Source organism: Diadema setosum, chromosome 11 (genome assembly GCF_964275005.1).
Source record: "Diadema setosum chromosome 11, eeDiaSeto1, whole genome shotgun sequence".
NCBI lineage: Eukaryota > Metazoa > Echinodermata > Echinoidea > Diadematoida > Diadematidae > Diadema > Diadema setosum.
In genome coordinates this window covers 27,893,745-27,915,259 of record NC_092695.1, presented here as the reverse complement: position 1 = coordinate 27,915,259, position 21,515 = coordinate 27,893,745, and the positions used below count along the sequence as shown (strand labels likewise).

At 38.5% G+C, this 21,515-nt stretch overlaps 2 protein-coding genes across 2 annotated transcripts in view; one reads left to right on the top strand and one right to left on the bottom strand.

Moving 5' to 3' along the window:
• LOC140235387 (NF-X1-type zinc finger protein NFXL1-like) overlaps positions 1-21,515 on the bottom strand; it is a 34,603-nt gene that overhangs the window by 2,507 nt on the left and 10,581 nt on the right. The window contains exons 6-14 of the mRNA XM_072315416.1: positions 15,111-15,272; positions 11,072-11,287; positions 8,944-9,059; positions 7,777-7,908; positions 6,156-6,246; positions 2,896-3,016; positions 2,021-2,180; positions 1,114-1,224; positions 126-257 (exon numbers count right to left, since the gene is read on the bottom strand). Of these exons, the coding sequence (XP_072171517.1) occupies positions 126-257; positions 1,114-1,224; positions 2,021-2,180; positions 2,896-3,016; positions 6,156-6,246; positions 7,777-7,908; positions 8,944-9,059; positions 11,072-11,287; positions 15,111-15,272 (1,241 nt within the window). The remainder of the gene's footprint in view (positions 1-125; positions 258-1,113; positions 1,225-2,020; positions 2,181-2,895; positions 3,017-6,155; positions 6,247-7,776; positions 7,909-8,943; positions 9,060-11,071; positions 11,288-15,110; positions 15,273-21,515) is intronic.
• On the top strand, positions 16,788-21,459 carry LOC140234882 (uncharacterized). Its single transcript, XM_072314927.1, has 5 exons — positions 16,788-17,350; positions 17,868-18,148; positions 18,786-19,216; positions 20,254-20,723; positions 21,237-21,459. The coding sequence occupies exons 1-5, from the start codon at positions 16,788-16,790 to the stop codon at positions 21,457-21,459; spliced, it is 1,968 nt and encodes a 655-aa protein (XP_072171028.1).

Here is a 21,515-nt window from a genome sequence, read left to right as displayed (position 1 = left end):
GAGGGCCAATTGGCACACAGAAATAACCATAGTGCTGTACACACTACACACTGCCATAAGTCCCTAGCACTGAAAAGGTTAAGTCTCCTTGAGCTGGCAGATGTAATGCTGTCTTGATGTCTCACCTTAGTGTCGTCAGGTGACCCCGTGACCTCGTGGCACTCCCATTTACAGGTGTGATTGGTGCATGCAAGGACACGCCCACACGCTCTCCTACAGGAAAATGGCTTGGCACGGGAGCAAGGCAGATCACTTGTCTGGTGGGGGGGGGGGGGGAGGTGAGGAAACAAGAACCAAGTTACATCATACTTTCCAAAACCATGAAAACATCCTGTCTTTGTATTATCTTTCTTTTCTTACATGTTTATTCATTTTCATTTTTATTTCATTTTATTTATTTATTTTTTTTACATTCAGCACTATCATAGCAGTGTGTTGCAAGTCTTGCCATTTCATGGCTCATCAACAGCTTACAGCACTGTATGGGTTCAATTTAATACCATTTAGCGATTGGATAGGCCTACCGGGAAACATCTTTATCAACATCGACATGAACAGCTCTCCTACCAGAAACAGTGGTGATATTTGTCATCATTTTGAAATACTGCCAGCAAGTGATGCCAAAAAAAAAAAAAAAAATCTTGTTCAATTCAAATTCACAGGCAGCCTTCTTTCACAATCACAGAAATAATCACAATCAGAGAAATAATCACAATCAACTTGCATGCATGACTTTGCAATTTGCTCACAGTACTGTAAAACCAGAAATGTTTGTACGCATTTTAATTTCATAAATTTCGGGAGGGCCAAGACTTGCAAAACTAAAATGGAGCCAAAGTTCTTGTCTGTACTACGCATTGAATGCCAGTGGCAATTTGAGAAAATTTCCTGCTGCGAAACAGGCCCATTGGCTCCAATTCACATGAATATTTCATGCCGCAAAAATATCATCCTGTACAGTTCATTTTTCATATGAGACACAGCTTTGTGTTGTTATCTAAATTCACAACCACCTTCCAACTCCAACCCCAGCAAAGACCTGTTCACATGGGCCCGACAAAATCATAATACTACTCTACTGTCTTATTCCTCGACGTGAGAACACCATCTCACCTCGTGTTTACCAAGGCACTGGACAGGCACGGGGTGTTCACATGGTGGGCAAGGCTCATTTACGGTGCTGATTACCATCTTGGGTGCTGGTTGCCAAGGTGTTCTTGGTCCCTTCAGATTAAAAAAAAAAAAAAAAATCAACAGCATGCATTGCATTTAGCTTTTATTATGGAATGGAACCTGCTATCAACAGGACTGAGCTGTACCGTAAAATTGTGAAAGTTTACACGAAGCATAAAAGAAAATGAGTTGAAAGGGATCTATGGTAATGATCTAATGTGCCTCATGCAGAGAGTAATTACCATTCATTCAAGGGTCATTAAAATGCACAGAGAGCTATCAACACAAAGATCTTTCAATGACATATGAATACTGTTTCACCCAAACTATCTGACTGTAGCTCCATTCAGGAGTACAGGAGAATATTTCGCGAGGTTTTTATTTTCGCGAATTTCGCGAGTCGGGTGCTATTTGTGAAATTAAAGACACACGAAAATGTTGACTCTGATCACGATGTGAATGTTACGTACGCGTGTACATTTCTTCGTTCAGTACAGGACTCCACGATCGCAAATTTAACCACTCGCGAAATCGTCGGGAATTCCCGATTCGCGAAAATTTAGACTCGCAAAATATATGGCATATACAGTATGCTATGTGGGTACTCCAAACATCACAGATCAAATGCAAAAGAATGTTTGTTTGAGTAGATAAGTAGATTGTGGACTGTGATTAAAATATGACAATGTACTGCTGAGTGAGAAATGACATTCAAGTCATACATTGCATCTCGTTCAGTAAAAGCACATTCAAATTATTGTGAGCAATCTTTTATCAGTTCGTATCGACATAAACAAAAACGAAGGAACACACAACGCCAGTACGATCAGTGCTGCTGCCGACTTACCTTATTCTCTACGTTCTTGTGGATGACTGCAGAATGGCATTTCTTGGGACAGGTGTGACCACAGGGGAACACCTTCCCACAGACCTGCTTGCATGGCGGACACTTCTTGAAGTGGCAGGTGTGTGGATCTCTCACCTTGTGATGGCAGTCTGGTGGTATTCTAGCAGAAAGTAGGAAACAAGCAGGAGTTAATGAATACTCAACACGCTATAATAAATGTGTCTCATTTTTCGCAAATCGGGACTTTCCAACAATTCCATGAGAGATTATAGGTTTGTGATCATAGAACACAGTAATTGACAGAGAAATACGCCTGCGCATTTTGCATTTATGTTGGGATAAGAGTCAATATTTTTTTGTGTTGTTAAATTTGCTATTAGACGTAAACTGCGAGATTTGCGTAAATAGAAACCCTGCGAAACGTATGCTGTATGTAGGACTGTATGGTCTGCACTGACTGAAATACTGGTACGGTTTGTGCTGGAATGTCAAAATGGCTTTGTAGGCCATGTGACAACAATGAATACTTCACACAACACTCAGTAATGGAAACAAAAATACATTAAAATTGGTTTGCTTCATCTACATTACAAAACTAATCTAAATCTGTCTTGGTGAATATTCATGAAAACTAAATCCTTGACTCATCACAGGGATGAACGATGTGATTTAAAAAAAAATGATTCCAGGCACATTTAATGCACGCAACTAGCATGGCAGTCACATGATCGAGATCAAAGGTTTAAGTTTCTGATAAAATGTCATATTTGATGACTTTAAAGAAAGTCACATCATAAATCTTTTATCATTTCCCTGAATGTGTTCATGGTTTGATAAAGTCATTCTGTAAATAGTTCCTGGTTTATTTCACCTACAGGCAAGGCTTCTTGCATTTTGGAGGTTTGATCGTTTTCTCTCTGCCACAACGGACGGACATCTTGGCACTTCCACATCGGCACTTGAGCTCCACCATCAGTGGACATGGGTAGCATCTACCTACAGAGACAAAGAAATGTATTTCACAGACAGTGACACACAAAGTATTCACACAAGGTGTCATAATGTTGCTACCAAAGAAAGATAAGGATCCTTATTTAGTGAAAAATTACAGACCCATATCACTACTGAATGTAGATTATAAAATAATAGCAAAGTTTTTTGCAAATAGATTAAGATTGAGTTTACATACCATAATTAAGGAAGATCAACAAGGCTTTATGCCAGGTAGAAATATAAGTGCTAATATTCGGACCATTGCGGACATGATTGAATATACGGACATATTGAAGATACCAGGAACGATTTTGCTTCTAGATTTTGAAAAAGCATTTGATAGGGTTGAACATAATTTTGTATTTGAAATTCTTAAGAAATTTAACCTTGGAAACAACTTCATTCAGTGGATCAAAACTTTTTATAATGAGAGAAGTAGTTTTGTGGTGAATAATGGTTTTTTCACTGATCAAATTTCTTTATCTAGAGGTATTTTCCAAGGTTGTCCAATATCCCCATTACTTTTCATTTTAGCCATAGAAGTTCTGGGTATTGCTATTCGTAGCAGTGAACATATTAAAGGTATACCCATTGGGAATTATGAAAAAAAGTTGAGTATGTATGCAGATGATACAACAGTATTTCTGAATGGTGATGCAGAGTCTTTTCAAAATCTGTTTGAGTTGTTACACAAATTTGCAATATTCTCTGGATGTAAAATAAATCTATCAAAATCTGAAGCTATACACATTGGATCCTTAAAAGGGTCTACCTTTCATCCTCTTCAGTTGGAAGGTTTACAATGGAAGGAAAATTCATTTAAAGCATTGGGTGTTCTCTTTTCGCTGAATACGAAATCTTTGTATGAATTGAATTATGTACCCAAGTTAGTACAAATAGAACATACACTTAATTGTTGGAAGCAAAGAAATTTGTCATTATTAGGAAAGATAGCTGTGGTCAAAGCACTGCTCTTACCTCAGCTGACTTTTATGTTTACTGTGCTTTGTTTAAATATACCTCAGTCGTTCTTTAAACGACTGAATAGTATGCTCTTTAAATTTATATGGAAAGGGGGTAGAGATAGAGTGAAAAGAGAGTTAATATGTAATGATTATGATTCAGGCGGTTTGCGTATGATTGATCCTTTGGTTTATGCACAGGCTCAGAAGATGACATGGGTTGCAAAATTCTTAGATCCTTATTATTCAAATACATGGAAGGATATTGAACAGATAATGCTATTGAATTTTCATGAACATAGCTTAGTCTTGTGGAGAGCAAACGCCCCAGGTTGTGTTTTGAACAAGCTTAAGAATTCTCAATTAGTTGAAACCTTAAAAGTATGGTACATTTATAGAGAAGGTATTTTGAAAGACCTTGGCCTTTCAAATTTTCATTTACAGGACTATGTATGGTGGAATAAGAAAGTTAGTTTGAAACATAGACCTTTTTTCTATTACCCTGACTGGTTTGAGAAAGGAATTAATTTGATTAATGATTTGCACATAGGGGGTCGTGTCAAAACCTTTGAAGAGCTAGTTCTGGAATTTGATATTGCAATTAAGGATAGGAGAAAATATAACTCTTTAATGAATGGTATTTATCTTTCATGGTTTGATTCTTCCTTGGATACCGATGAAGATATGTTTGATAAAATAGTGTCAGAGCTGGTGAAAAAAAAGAAAATTTCTAAACATGCTTATCCGGTAATAAGAAATGTACATTGTGACTCCTCATGTGAGAAAAGAATAGGTAAATGGAAAGACCTCTTCTCCATTAATGATGAAACAGTTCAGTGGGATGTTATTCATATGAATAACTATAAATGTACTGTTGAAACACAACTTCGTTCCTTTTATTTTAAGGTTTTTCATGATGTTATTGGTTTAAATGCATTCTTATTTAAGATTAAAAGAATAGAACACCCAAACTGTATGTTTTGTAGTCAAGAACAGGAAACTGCTTTTCATCTATTTGTACACTGTCCTAAAACACTACCTTTGTGGAAAAAATTATTTGATTTCATAGAGGAAAAGACCAAAAAGGTATATACCTTTTTGCCTTTTAATATGATGTTTGGTGTAAATAATGACGTAGAATTTTGTACATGTATAAATTTTTTATTTCTTTGTCTTAAGTTTTATATATATAGATGTAGATTTCAAGGTTCAACTTTGAATTTTGATGCATTTATGGCTTTAGTAAAGTATAAACAGAAAACTGAATATGCTATAGCACAAAAGAAAGGTAATTATTACAATGTCATTTGAGGAAGTGGTCCATGCTTTTGTAATGGTTGATCCTCTATTTTCATATATCTCATAGACATCCATCTTCTTGTGTTATTCCATTATGGCAGATAGTTTAATGTGACTTGTTTACTGAACCCTTTTTAATGCTATAGGCTGGACATTTGTACATTGTTTTTATTGTGTGCTTTGTTTGTTTTATGGTTACATAAAAAAATAAAAAGAGAGAGAAAAAAAAAAAAAAAGTATTCACACAAGATACATGTACATTGCACCAAGCCATGAGAACAGAGTTAAAATTGACAGTCTGGTTACAAAAAAAAATGCCCAAACAATTAAAAAAAAAAGAGAGAAAAAAAAAGCAGATGACGAGGCAAAAAATCTGTCTCTCATCATCCATACATCAGACTGGGTAACAGAGTCTCTTAGAATGACTGGCCTGTGTTTAAAGATTCTGTTTAAAGAAGATATGTGCGTGCTTCCATCCACCTCTATAAATTCAAGACCTTGGTCTTGATCCTGGACAACAGGCTCTTCCCTGACAAATCATGACGCAACTCGTTATCAGCAGCTTTGAGATAATTACTCCAAACTTCAAACTCCAAACTGGTGACATAAATGGTATAAGGGGGATATAAGGGATCTTTTCTCAAGGGCAATTAGTTTTCAGACATCTGTGCCAATTGGCAGAGAAAGCGCTCCTATGGACAAGTTAATTGGTGAACAAAGCACAGCAAGGGTTAACAAAAATATTAGCCTTCTATGCCCAAATGCTAAGGATCTCTTTCTCTATATTTTCAGTGAAAGCTGCAATGGTTTCTAAGTGGTTTTCATGGTGGAATGAGAGGAAGGAGCAAGCAAAAGGAGAACATATTCCAGCTTTGGCTTACCTGGGTGACAGAGTGACGGACACTTGTGGTTGCCACAAGGGAGGTATTTGTTGCATTGTTGTTCACACGGCGGACAGTCACCACTACAGCACTGCGGGAGGATAATACAAAGACTGGTTTTTATTTTGTAGATCTACAGCTATCAGCTGGACAAAAAGTTGCTCACTATAACAATAGAACACACCCTCGCTGCTTCAAAATACAGTGTCATTTGTTGGGACTTTAATATTCAATCGGTCTGTTCTGAAGCAAACTTGCTACAAATAAGAATACAGGCACTTTGCTCGACTGAAATGACCAACATGCTTCTCAGTGTATTGCTCACGCTAAAAATCATGAAAAGTAGCTCTGCTTGCAAATGACAATGCTTCATGGTGAGTTGTCCCTTTGGATTTTTTTGTTTAAAGATATGCCACTGTGATATGAGTTACATGAGGATTTAAAAAAGAAGAAAGACTTAACAGAGAAAGGAATGGAATAAGAAATATGGTCGTTAACTCTGGCACAACTGAAGAAAAATAGCTAAGCATAAGAACAGTGCTTCAACGAAAAACAGCATTTGGTGCTGTGGATGAATGCAGAAAGGGCACTGGCATAACATCATGGAAAACGGTTTGCTTATTACAATGTAGCAGTGGTAAATTCCTTAAAGGACAAGTTCACCTTCACAGACATTTGGGTTGAGTGAAAGCAGCAATATTAGTGAAACACATCAGTGAGAGTTTGAGGAAAATCGGACAATCCGTTCAAATGTTATTAATTTTTTAAGTTTCTGCTCAGTCACGGTTGGATGAGAAGACTACTATAGCTTATGATGTCACATGAGTACAACGATATAAAGTCAGTAACAAGTCGAAGAAATGTGCACTTTACTAAAAAAGTAAAGTTTTGTTGAATTCTCTTTTTATTTTCCTTATATTGTTGTACGCATGTGACATCATACACTGTGGTAGTCTTCTCATCCAGCAGTGACTGCGCAGATACTTAAAAAATTCATAACTTTTGAACTGATTGTCCAATTTCCCCCAAACTTACATTGATGTACATGTGTCCTACTAATATTGCTGCATTCACTCAATCCACATGTATATGAAGGTGAACTTGTCCTTTAACATCCAAATATAACTGTTTTGTTTTTGTTGGTTTCTTTTGCAATGGCTACTACTAAAACACTGATCAATTCAGTGCTTATTTACGTCAATGTAAAGCAATTTGCTAATCAGTTGCAATAAAATCGATGACCAAAGAATTTCATGAAAGTGAATGATTACGCAGTACCAGCTGCAACTACAAGGGTTAGAACCAACACTGGCTGTTGGGTGGAAGCTCAGTGGTCTAGTGGATAAGAGGCCAGTCCAGAGATCAGGAGGTTGTAGGTTCGAATCCTGCTGGAGTAAGTATGCCCATGATTTCTTTTGTCATGGCTACTACTAAAACACTGATCAATACAGTGCTTATTTATGTCGATGTGGGGCAATTGGTAAATTAGTTGCAATGAAAACAACTCGACGAAAGAATTTCATGAATTTGAACACACTGCTTCATAGCATACATCAGCTGTGTATCTCTGATTGAATGGAATGACTAATAACTATCATGACAATTAGAGAATGTGATATACCCTTCGCTTGCACTGGTGTTTGTTGCAGTTTCTCATCTTGGTGCACTTGTGGTCACACTTGTACTCCTCTTGGCAGGGAAGCGTCTTCTCTCGCGCTCCACATCTGCATTTCTTTCTTGACATCTGAAGGCACTGTGAGATTCAATGGGAAGACAGGTGCTGAAAAAGCACTAAACATCTCTATTTCAGCATACATCACCTACTTTAAAGGTAGGGAATCCCATTTGCATGCCTTAAATGAAGAGTTATATAGATACAGTGGTATGTTGAAGAGAGTATCATTTTAGAAACTCCCATAAAGTATTGAAAGTGGAAGGTAACATTTAGTACATTTTTATTGACCGTTAGATTTTGAATTGAATTTTTTGGGGGGCTCACCGTAAATTCCAGTACATTACTAGGCTACCTTTGCAGACCCATGCACTGCATGTGTGTCCATCATGTACATTTTGTGAAGAAAGTTCATCAAACTTACAAACATTTCTTAATACATTCTTGCTACACACTCTATATGTTATTACATCAGCTCTTATACTTTTAGATTTGTGTTTATAGATAAAAGATACAGCAGACTGCAACAAAAAGGCTTAAATGCGGCTGACACACAGAACTACTGAGTAGTTGAGTTTTGTGCATTATTCAAATTGTAGATAACTGTTGACTTCCAAATTTCTCAGCAGTGGCCTAAACAAGTCCCCTGGGGTTCATATTTAATGTTTTGCTGCATTTTGGGAGGTCTGTAAAAGGTATCCCCTACCTTTAATGGGGTTTGAGCATGCCACAAAAACATCCTTGAAAATTATGCAACATTCCTAGCACCATGCCAAAAATTGACATGATGAAAATAAGAAGTTTGCCCTTGAATGTGACCACAGACGTACTACGAAATGGCTACAGATTTGTGTCCTTGGATTTAACAAAGCTCAATCACGTTGGCCAAATTGATAAAAAAGAACACTGAGATGGCACCAAGCAGCATCTAGAGCTTCTTGCAGCTTCACGGAACCTCTAATAGGCCATGAACTCAAAGAAAATATCCACTTTAGTCATGCTCTGTGTGGACAATACATTCACATACATAATCAATTTTTTTTTTTTCCCCCATGAGTGGTGGGCATTTTACGGTCCTTCACAGCATCAAGCTCACCCAGTTTTCCCCGCACTTACGCTTTCACATTTTCCTGTGTGGCACCGGCGAGTGCATCGGTGGATTCCGCAAGGAAGCGGCTTGTCACATGTGTCTCCACAAGGAGGGATGTCTTCTGTACACTGAAGCTGGAGAGCTGAAGAATGGGAGAGTTTAGATGGTAATCACATTATATCACAGAGCACTAAAAATTATGATCCACTAAATGTTTGCTGTAAAGCAAGATATTTTTGGCGGCATGAAATTTTTGCGAATTACCACTGACATTCAATACATATAGTGTAGACAAGAACTTTTGTTGTGTGCATTTCTATATCATTAATCTCGGCTCTCGCAAAATTCACGAAATTAAAATGCATGTGAACATTTCTGCTTTTATAGTAATCTTCCATCAATCTAAATGGGTATCATGTTTCTTCTCTTTGTTTGTTGGTGGTTTAAGGAGCATAAGAATATGAATTTCACAGTCTATTAACCTGTGATGAAGCATTCAGGCTTATTATGTTAGACAACCAATTCAATTCAATTCAATTCAAAGTTTATTTCATTTTCCGACAAAACATAAGTTACACTTCTTTTGACAACAGAGAATAAGGTAAACAGAACATTATGTATTGAAAAGAATGTACAACAATTGAGGACCTTATAGTAATTATACATTGTTGTAAAGAAAGAAACAGAAGTGATCGAAATGAAGTACATGTATAACTTTGCTTAAAGTGCGAAAAATGGAGAGACCCACTAAAAAGACAGAGCTTGTAGAATGTGGGCCCCTCTGGAAAAATAACATCAGTGGGAAGATTAATTGAAGCATCATAAATACAAAAGGAAAAAAGAAGAAAAAAAAAGAAGAAGAAGAAGAAGTCTGGAAGCCCACTAAGAATTAGATTCACAGATAAATACATTTACTTTCATAGACGCGAACAAACATAGAAAAAGACTATAGACAACGAAACAACTACTGAAGAAAAGGTTGTACGGGACAAAACGGAATGGACAAGACTAACAAACAGAAGACAAAATAGCAAACGAAAATGCACAACAGAGACAGCGATCTCCGACAGAAGCATGTCAAGAGAAACAGATGATAGTTGTGGAGAAAAAAAAAAGTGATATTGTAACGCCTGAAAGGAGAAAAGCAAGGAAATGAAGGGACGTATGAACAGGAGTAAGATAGAAATTCAAGTCTTTGACGCTTTGGGCGATAGCGTAGATGGCAGCAGACATCCACTAAAAAGAATACAATTTATTCTTCAAAGAGGAAAAAAGGTAATTAAGTCAGTAAGTGAGAAAGAAGGCCAAGTGGCTAGTTCAGTACTGTAGAGTCATACGATTGCAATAGAAAGGACTTCAGTCTCCTCTTGAAAGAATATATAGATGGGGCGTTTTTTATATCATGATTCAAAGAGTTCCAATAATTTGGGCCTATATAAATAAGTGTATTTTTAGCAAGGATCGTGCGTAAAAGGGGTAAATGAAATTCATTGGACTGCAATGGACGACAAAGATGTCGCGGGATGATCCTCGTCTTCTTGTTATCGCGTGCGGCGTTGCCGGCCAGCTCCAGAATCTCAGCGGTCCGTAAGTGCAGTCCAATGAAATTCATTGGACTGCAATTACGGACTGCACTGGCTGAATATGAAATCTTTTAAATGCTTTTTGGTCTGAAGGGGATGATATTTTGAAGAAGAGAAATCTGTAAGACTATAATTGGGTATGGAATTACAGAAAAAAACCCCCCACAAAATTAGTAACTTGAGTAAGGAATAAAAGGCATGATAGTAGAATATGCTTGATTTCAGGGAAAGTGATACAACAGGTGGAGCACAGATCACATCTTGTCTTTTCTTTTTTCTGCCTATTCAAATTAAATAAATATTCTTATGCATTTAGCGATCAATTACCATGCTGAGGTAGTACCCATTCCTTCAAAAAAGGAGTTTTTTGTTTTGTTTTGTTTTGTTTGTTGTTGTTGTTTTTTTAAATGAATATGGGAGGATGTAACAACATTTAATGGGCATAATTTTGTGTGGCCCCTTATTATAATCAACACTGGGTTTTACTGTTGTTGGGTCTTAAACAATGCAATAAGCACTGGGACAAGATGAAGCAACCAGATGATCAGCTCCTTTGATCAAAGAGACATACCTGTTTTCCCACAGGGGCAGCATCTGGTACCAGAGCGGGGGCAGTCCCCACATTCGCCCTCATGACACACCCTCTCACACCGGTGGTGGCCACAGGGGAGGGGCTTCCCGCACACCTCCCCACACGACCACCTGGGGGAGGCGCACTCTCGGAGGGTGGTCCTCTTCTTGCACAGGCAAGGCTGCTGGCTGGTGTGGGGGCAGGGCAAGCAGTCACCTGTGGGAGGAGGGGTGGGGTGGGAGTGGTGGAGATGGTGATGAGGAGGAAATACTTAACACCTTGCTGCTTGGGATAAGCTGGTGTGAGGTATATTCCACATGAGGAACAAGGGTTTTAATGGTATCTTAGTCATCACAACAAAAAAACTGTACAAAAGATCATAGCTAGGAATGGCTCGTAACTTGACTGCTTTCTCGCATCAGTGTGGAGTGCATGGCTCTGGATGGCTGTTCCAATGTCTCCCCCCCCTCCCCCCCCCCCCCCTCCTCACTGCTGCATGAAATGAAATACTGGTGGATCATTTTGTGAAGTTGAAGGGGAGTAAGAGGAGAAAGATGAGGACAGTGAGGATAAGAGACAGAGGATGACACACTGAATAGGGTAGTAAATGTAAACTCTTAATCCATTCTGTGACATCTGATCGTGTTGTTTTTTTCCCCTTTAGCATTGATATTGGTGAAAAAAATGTGGGGGGTGGGGAGAGGAGGGTGCTGCTAAAGGTTGATTTGCCAATTGTATAAAGAGCTGATCAAGGGAAGACTTATTTATGTACAAGCTGCTATTTTTGCAGACAGATATTTTCGCGAATGAGAAAGTCTCAGACATTTGCGCAAGATGTTTTTGCGAAATGAAATTGAGGGTTTTGTAAGCAACGAGTATAGAAGTGCGCTTCTACTAATACACTCTTTGATTGTCAGTGTACTATCACCCTACAGGATGGCAACATTTTCATGTGTTGTTAAATTCGTGGTCCAACAGTGGTTCACGAAATTCGTGAAATTAAACCCTCGCAAATATAACGGCTTACACAGTACCTGGTGGTAGTCACATCAGATGTCTGAATGAATACAGCATATATCTATTCAATACAAAGATGGTCTCTATACCACCACAGCAGCATGGATTCCTCTTCCTCTTATGGGCAATTCCACGGTAACTGACGTTACGCGTAAGGATTTTCATGAAATTGTTTACGTTGTAGTTTTGTGAATGAAAGCACCTGGGGCTTGCAATTAGCATTGATGAATGAGTTTATGAGAATGAAGAAATAGGTGGAAAGTTTTTCTCTTAAACTGCATTGTTTATCACATAGGGAGTGAAAATGTGTCGGTAACTGACGTTACGGAAAAAGGACATGGGAAATTATGGTGTAGATTTAAATGGAAATATCTCATGTCCCTGACTTCTAGCTTTTATGTGTTTAATATGGCAATACACCTAGGTTCTTAGGAACAGGTGTGCAAAATAATGTGCACTTTAGATATTTCCTTTTAGCACCATGCCAATTTCAGTGAAGGCATGACGGTAACTGACGTTACATAACTGACGTTACGCTTACATTTGCCATAGGGTTTACACATGCAAAATCATGGTTGGGAATAGCTTTGTGATATTTTATAATTCTGACCTTTCAGAATGACTTGTTTGATATGGAATCATACCTTGGTTCATCAGTTATAAATACACATATGAAGTGAAACATTAGCCCATTTTCTTTGTGTTCTATGAAAACTTAAAGGTAAACATGTCAGTAACTGACATTACGTAACTGACGTTACACATACTTTTGCTATGGGGTTATAGAGAACTAATTTATGTAACAGGTTATTATACTGCTGCAGTATACCAGTAACAATCCCAGGCAATTACTTAGCAACAAATTAAAACAAAATCTAAAGACACAAATGGGATGGGGCCCTTAGGGGGCAAGCCCCCCCCCCCCCCCATGCCATACATATAGCACAGTTGGGCAAAAATAATGTAAATGCACCAGAGGATATTTCTTTACATTTGTCTTAAGATTGAATGCTTATTAAACAGTTATGATTACACAGAGCCATTTAGATTCAGCAGTTCCAAGTATAAATATATTGACAAAACTAAGGTGTTTTGTTTTTTTGTTTTTTTGTTTTTTTTTGTTTTTTTTTGTTTTTTTCTTAATGAACAGGAAAGTTTCTATCTAGAGTGCCCACCAATAATACCCTGTAGTACTACATAAAACATGGATATTTTTGTGTGTGAAAAAAATATCTTTCAGGTCATGGGAAAAAAACACATATCAAATATGTATCAAATATGCATAAATATGTATGAAATCCACTGTGATATATTTCTTCTTTTTTTTATTTCACTCCTTCTCCTTCAAGGCATTGTTCTGTAAAGGGCCATAAATTAAAAATAAATGATCTCCAACATCAATTGATTTAAATGAAAAGTGTTGCACTGTTGATATTTCTCTGTGAAGAAGAAACACTATGCTTTTTTGGTTAAAAGAGCATTATTGGTTTATTCCTGGCTTCAAGTAATATAACTGTTTTTCTTTTCCTTTTCACTGATATAGCAAGGCTTGCACAGACATCCCAGATACCAAGAAATAGGACTTTGCAACGAAAGAATTCTAAGATCAATATAAACGAATCTTCCTGTTCATAATTATCATACTGTATTACAAAATGTCCCTGCATGAATGAAATAAAGTAATCAAGAAATATGACCATCTTTTTTTAAACCCTAGAATCACCTCTCACTTTGAGCAACATCAGTGTTAAACGTTGAGCAACATCAGTGCTAAGTTTCAAACAGTAATGACAGTACATGCCTTATGTACCATAATACAAGATGTGCCACATTAACTAAACCACACATTTAAGTGCAAGCAAAGAAATATATCTGTTTGTGCATTTGCCTTGAGGTAGAAACTTCACTATAAGCTTCCAGAAAAAAAAAAGACAAATGCTAGCAAAAGCAATCATTAGTAATGATTATAAAACTGTTGGTATACAGCTGTACACAAGCTTTTGTATAGAAAAGGTGGTTACCATGCAACCATGTCATTGATTAGGCCTACAAACTTTGTTAGCTTTATCATCCTGTACGACTGTGAATGTACTGTATGGTAATTTGAGTGCATATTGCATGTGGTAAACCTAAACTTCCAGATGATTTAACCTCGAACTTGTGCTGAATCGAAAATCAAAAGCTCAGGCCCCCCCCCCCCCAAAAAAAATGGATGATTATGATAAATAAATAAATAAATTAAAAAATAAAGTAAAATAAAAAGTATCCATGGATGTACCATGGTGATGACATCATTCTCTATCAAAGGGATTGCTGCTCTTTGTTGATAACCTTTGACATCCCAGATGTATTGAAATGGCCTAAAGTCAAAAAATTTGCCTCTAGTTATGATTAATGTCATGGTAACTGATGTTACATACTCGTGTATGACGTTTCGGTAACTGACGTTACACATTTTGAAGTGTTCATTTTGACTCTCCAGTATGCCAAGTATCCTCATTTCTGGTATTACAAGGAAGGCATATGGGCATACATTAGAAATCCCAAGTTACATCATACAGCTCACTTTCTTTGATGAATAAAGTTAAAAATTCCTTGTTTTTGGTAACTGACGTTACATCCATCATTGTCAAACTAATTTAAAGTTTTTATCAAATTCTTTAAAGCAACCAGCTTTTTTTTCTATCGTGTGGTAAAAGACTTCTCTGGTAACTGCATACATATAAAAGATTGCTGTTTAGAGTATTAATAAAGTGGATATACAGAGAGTAAGTTATGTGACAATACACTTTTTTTACCATTGGGTTATAGGCATATTTTGGCAGCCATTTTGAAAATGAAAATGGCCGCTTTTATTGAAAAACATAATGATTCTTAAAACTTCAACTCAAGTATTGTCTGATAATGTATGGTGTTTGAAACAAATATCATTTTGAATTTTTAGCACCTGTGTCCTACAAACCGTGGAATTGCCCTTATAGCTCATGACACATTATTTGCAGCGTGGCCTCCTTTCTCTCACCTGCATGGCATATCTGTGTGCATCGATGCTGGCCACACGGGAGCAGCTTGGAACAGGTCTTTCCACAGGACCAGGTCCTGGAACTGCAACGTCTCAGCTTGGCCTGTGCTCCTCCACAGTGACACTTGGCCTTCACTGTCTGGGGGCATGGAGGACACGCACCTTGGGACCAACACAATTGAAAAAGGACAAGTTGTAAGTTTGCATTACTTTGCAAGAAAACTATACAGATCTATCTAGATTCATACTTCTACCCATCAACCTGTCTATTTATCATGCACATAGTGTGTATATTATATATATATATATATATATATATATATAAGCACATGTTGACATACATACATCAATTTATTGATTGACTGGTTAACAAATTGATAAATTATATTAAGTTTGTGCCACATGTAGCACTGTGCTGAAGGGTAGGCAATTCTGAGAACTAAAACCAGTTACTGGTACCGATACTTCTGCAAGTATCGGTACAAAATACCACACGGGCACATACTGCAAACTACGCAAGTAGAATCTACGTGGTAAAAGTATCCACACAAGCCCACAGTCATAGGTATAATGCTTTGATAAATATAGTACCCATACAGGATGAAGGGCAGGTATACATTTCAGTTTACCTCAGACAAGCACTTTGAATTCATATTCATCCAAGTGTGTAAACAAGTGCATGTGCCTATGCATCAAGATATAACTTGCACAAAACTGCATCACTTACATTGTTAATCTGTATCCCTTATATTAAAAAAAAACAAAAAAACAAAACAAAAACAAAACAAAACAAAAAACTTTCATGCATTGTTATGCTGGTAGTGTAATAGCCGCTGAGTTGTAATAAATATGATAGTTCTACACAAAGCTTATTATTATGTGACAAAGATAAAAACAATTACAAGACCCCAGTTCCTTTGCACCTATCCTTAAATGTGTGGCGCTCTGACGAAATGAGTCATAAGTCGCAAATCGACTTTCCCTGTTATGGGCTGATAATGGTGAAAAACCATTCCGTGGGTCAATTTTTTTTTATTGTGGTTTCTGAATCTCTGATGTTTTCTCTACCAGTAACAGAAGAATCGGCAGGAATTGATGATGGGAAACGCTAAAAATTACGGTTTTTCCGCGACCATTTTTTTCGGTCAAAAAAAAAATCACAACTCTCGCTTTCCCCACTCAGTTCGGATCTATTGTTCTCATGCACGCTCCTGCTAGCTCGTTGCTAAGGCGTATGCTAATGAGCGGGAGCGCTTGACCTCGCTTCAATGCCCCAGTCGGGCACGCGAAGACAAAAGGTCACGCGAGCGGCACCGGAAAGCTTTGAAGTTACATTAATCTGATTATCTGGGTGGTGATTAGTAAAGTTCTTTCTTTTCAACTCAGGATGAGTAGCAAATTGCATAGTGCTTCATGATGCGTTGCACCTTGATAGCTCAGCGGAGAGAATCACTTTCATAATCATTCTCGATCAGTGTCGCGCATCATCTGCTTTCGATTGCTTTCAGAAGCGTATCAACAAATTCTTACTCGCTGATAATTATCTCACATCTCGTTGAATCTTCATTTCCATTTTCCGTGTCGTTATTTTGATCTTCTTCGTTCTTCACTTCTATCATCCTTTCGTGTTATTGTATATTGATTGACTTGTCAATCGCTATCAATAGCTGGTAGACGATGCCAGGCCTTCGAGGCCCTGGATCTCGCTCTCGCGAGAGCGAAGTGGTCGCTGCTCTTGCGGAGTTGCGGGAATCGAATTTACGCGGAAATGGCATAAGTGACGCAACGTGGCGCGAAGTCGTCGAAGACTACTTCTGCGTCAGAAACGATGACTCTGACTCTGACTCTGACGAAATCAGCATCTTGGACGAAAGTTATGAGATCGAGAGCGAGGAGGATGCTGACGAATTGCGTGATGCCCCTTTAGCATGTGGTCGTGTAGAACCGGAACCAGCGAAGACTTGCAAGGACAAGGACGCTATTCTGAGATTCGAGTGCGCTTGTCGGTGTAAGGAAAACTTCCCAACCGAACAGCTTCTCCATTACCGGTTCACCATGTTGGAGCTTGGTCGCAACGAAAAAGACTTAGTCGTTATGGCCCAACTTCACGCGTTCAACAACTCCGATGAAATTACGTCTTGTTCGAAGCGTAAAAGTCAAAAGGAGAGGGAGAGAGGCAGATGTACTTACTCGTTTCGGGGCCATCAAGTTTGCCGAGCGTTCTTCAAGATGTGTCACATGTAAGAATTTCCTTCCGATTCCTTAAGAGTTATTTGTAATACATATAATTCATGTAAAATGGATCGTAAAGTCCGTATATTCATTAGTTTTCAACATTATTGATAATGCAATGTAAATTTAATACTACGCACGGTCACCACCACATCAACACATTATGAAATGAAGCCAATTTGCCAACATATCGTTAAACAGACTTGTTATGTGAGGATGACAGAGGATAACCGTGCTTCATTGTAAAAGAGTATACATTTATCTCACATTACATGTTCCTTCAGATAATTTCTTCATGCCAACTTTGGACTTTCAGAATCTCAACAATGTGCTTTCCCTGTTAAACTTGTCAGGTTATAAAGAACAAAATTATGCGCATCTTTCCCGATATGGATCTTGCTTAGGCGATATTATTATGTTTTGCTTATTTGAAGCATAGGTTAGGTACACATTTATAGCGATTTGTTTTCGTGATAAAAACATCATTCCGGTTATAGAACTATCCATATTGTTTCTATTTGACAGCATCAGCACCAACAAGCTGACGTCTCTGAAGAAATGGGTGGAGGAGTTTGGAGTCTGCCCGGTCGTGAGCAAGTCTGGTGGAAGGCGTTTCAACCTAAGCTCGCTCTCTCCAGATGAGTTGAAAGCCGCCGTCAACTTCATCTGCAACTACGCCGAGGACAACGCTGTGTTTCTTCCAGGACGTGTCCCAGGTTACACTCGCAGCGATGTTAGGCTCCTCCCGTCGTCGCATCCCAAAGTTGACGTGTGGCGGCAGTACAAGTCTGCAATGGATGACGCAGGTAACTAGCCACTTTTGCTCATTTGAGAAACTGAAAGGTTAACTTATAAAAATGTGTGTTTTGAAGAGTTTGTATAAATATCGCAGGTTTGAAAATGGCACTCCCTCAAAACATTTTTAAAGGTACGCGAGTTGTATTTACCATAAGATTTTAATGTTTCTTTTGTTTTGTTTTTTCCGGTGCCTTCAACCGGGAACAAAAATCTGCGAAGACTACAGTACTCCTATTTATATGAATAGCACGATGTGGCAGTGTTGGTCCTGATTTTCTCGATTGCATCCGATAATGGGGCACAGTGCATGGACATTTTCAAAGCGGTAGACGCGAGAAATTTCATATTGGTCAAGTTTCTTTTTAATACACGTACATGTACATCTTTGTTCTTTCTTTAACTAGAGCCTCTGAAAAGTTTTCTCTCGAATTCAATCTATATTAAATTTGCGGACAAGTGCGTTGTTTTGAATGAAACTGAATCGTGATTCACTTCAGAAGAAAAAAGACGGTACATAAAAAAAGAAAAAATACATTATACTATCAGTGTGTTTTCGGGGTATTCCTTTCTAATATTAACATAAAGGTAGACATCGTTTCATTTTATCTTGTTTGTTTTGTTTTGTTTTGCTTTGTTTTGCTTCAGGACAACGCGCTATGGGGCAGAGTACGTTCCTGAAGGTGTGGCGGAAGTACCAGCCCAATATACTCGTCTGCAAGCCGATGAGCGACCTGTGCTGGCAGTGTCAACGCAACAACAGCCTCTTGTACAGGAGCGCCAATCTTCCGGAGGCTGAAAAGGAGAGACGCGTCGGGGAGCAGCTCGTCCATCTGAGGAACGCGAAAAGACAGAGAGAAGTCCTCCAAGAAATGGTGTCCAGTAGCAAGAGAGCATTGCGCGACGAGAAGTTGGGGAGTAACGCAGCTTGCTCCAGGGACATCACAGCTCACTACAGCTTCGACTACGCCCAACAGATCCACTTCCCTGCATGTCCCCAGCAGCCTGGCCCAATCTACTTCCTGACCCCCCGGAAGTGTGGCATCTTTGGCATCAACTGCGAAGGAGCATCGCAGCAGGTAATTTTCACGTGTATTTGTCTTGCATGTTTTGTTTGTTTTGTTTTGTTTTTGAGCATTGCCACAAATTTTGTATTTCGTGTTTTTCAAATCGAGCAATAGTAAATTCTCTTTCACTCTTAAACCTATATGGCAGATTATCTAATGCATGTAATCAGAATAAGCACGATAGTCTCCTAAAAGTGTACTAATTCTCTGATTATTTTGTTTGCTGTATTGGCAGAATATACTAGTATTCAAGACATTCATGCCCTCTGAAATAAATAGTATAGACCCAATATATTTTGTTTCAATATCGATTTTCATTTATGGGGTTAAATGTAAATTTTACAGAGATATAAAAACAAAACGACTTGACTTAATCTAGTCGATCACCCGATCCCTATTAACAGAACGATCGAGCTATCGATATGTATTTTTTTTTCCAAATGCGTCTTGAACGGTAATGTTACGCAGTGCGTACATGTTCTTAGATCGATACCTGGCTAACCGATCGACATAGAATTGCGATATTATTTGTAAAGACGTACCGATATAATCCAGTAGCAACAGAACTCGCACACATCCTTAGCGGCACTTATAATGGAGCAGAAGTCAAACGCACGAAGCACGAGTGACAAATTGAGATACATGATCTGGTTCATTGAAATACATAAACTTTCAGGAGCTACCACCAGTGAATTGAGTTTTATTATCATTATCATTATTATTATTATTATTATCATTACTCTTATTTTAAGCAGTCAACAAACACGATTTGCGAGATATCGGTACACTGTAGATTATTAAGCTCTCCGATTTTGTGTACCGATTATCATGAACGAATCCTTGTGACTTTCTTTTTTACCTTTTTTTTTAAGGAGTTTAAGGGCCTTAAGTTATAAATTCAGGGTATGAACAGTTGATTTAATTTATTTGTAAATGTGGCATTTGGTGTGTTTTTCTGTTAAATGACTTAAATAAATTTCTTATGTATACAGCAAAAATAAAAATAAAAATCTAATGGTTAACGTGACTTTTCAACATTCTTTTTGCAGGTCAACTTCCTTGTCGACGAAGGAATGTGCGTCTCGAAAGGCTCCGTCTCCGTCATCTCCTTCTTGCACTATTTCTTTGGCTCGTATGGTTTGGGGGAGAAGGACGCGCAGCTCCACTGTGACAACTGCAGCGGACAGAATAAGAATAGGTATCTGCTGTGGTACCTGGCGTGGAGGGTCATGGAGGGACTCCATCAGACGATCAGCCTCAACTTTCTTCTCGCCGGACATACCAAGTTTTCCCCGGACTTCTGTTTCGGCTTGCTGAAGAGATCCATCAAGAAATCGTCCATCTGCACACTCGCCGACATCGCCGCGGCCGTCGAGAGAAGCGCCGCGAACAACATGAACATCGCTCAACTCGTCGGAGATGAAGGCGGTACGCAGTTCGTCCCTACCTACAAGTGGCAGGAATTCCTCGCCCCGTTCTTCCGACCTCTTCCGAACATCAAGAAGTACCACCACTTTCGGTAAGCTATGGCTAAATGCCTTGAGCCAGACAAGTCAATCTTCTAATGAATTTCATATTAGTGATATTTATGGATTGTCGGTAATCTTTGTTGTGTCATGAGGATTCTTTTAAATATTGAAAATAAATATTTTGTTTGATTGTTTTTTAGTTTCTTGAAGTTTCTGAAATGCTTAAACTTGTGCCATATAAATTATGAGTTCATTGAAAACTTTATCATTCACATCATGTCAACCTGAGCTTTATGTGACGTGCTCGTTGCTTATACTTCTAAAAACCCAGTATTAAGAAAACTAGAAAAAATTGGAGACAGTTGTCCCTCAAATTTCTAACAGTTTGATGTATAATGTCGTAGTTCATGTTTGTTTTGTCATGGACCGATTAAGGCGGAGTGGTAAAGTTACTTTCACTTCCTTATGATGAGGGCCTATCAATTTACATCTCTGGTAGAATGTATGACGGATACACATGACGTTTATCTGTACTTTTGTTCTTCCGTGTTCTTTTGATGTAGGCTTACAGCAGACGAGCCAGGAGTCGTGTACGCTAAGATGCTAGCTGACAGCCCTGAAGAGAGGTTCTGCCTTCTCAAGGATCCAACCATCCTGCCATCTGGTCTGCCCGACATCGAACCGCCTCCGGGACTCAGCAGAGAGCGTCAGGCGTATCTCTTTGACAAGATCAGAGAGTTCTGCCGGCCTGATGCACGAAATATCACGTGTCCCAGGCCTCGCTGATGACGTCGGCCCCGTACTTCGAACCGTGCCTCCTGACAAGTCGTAACAGCCATCAG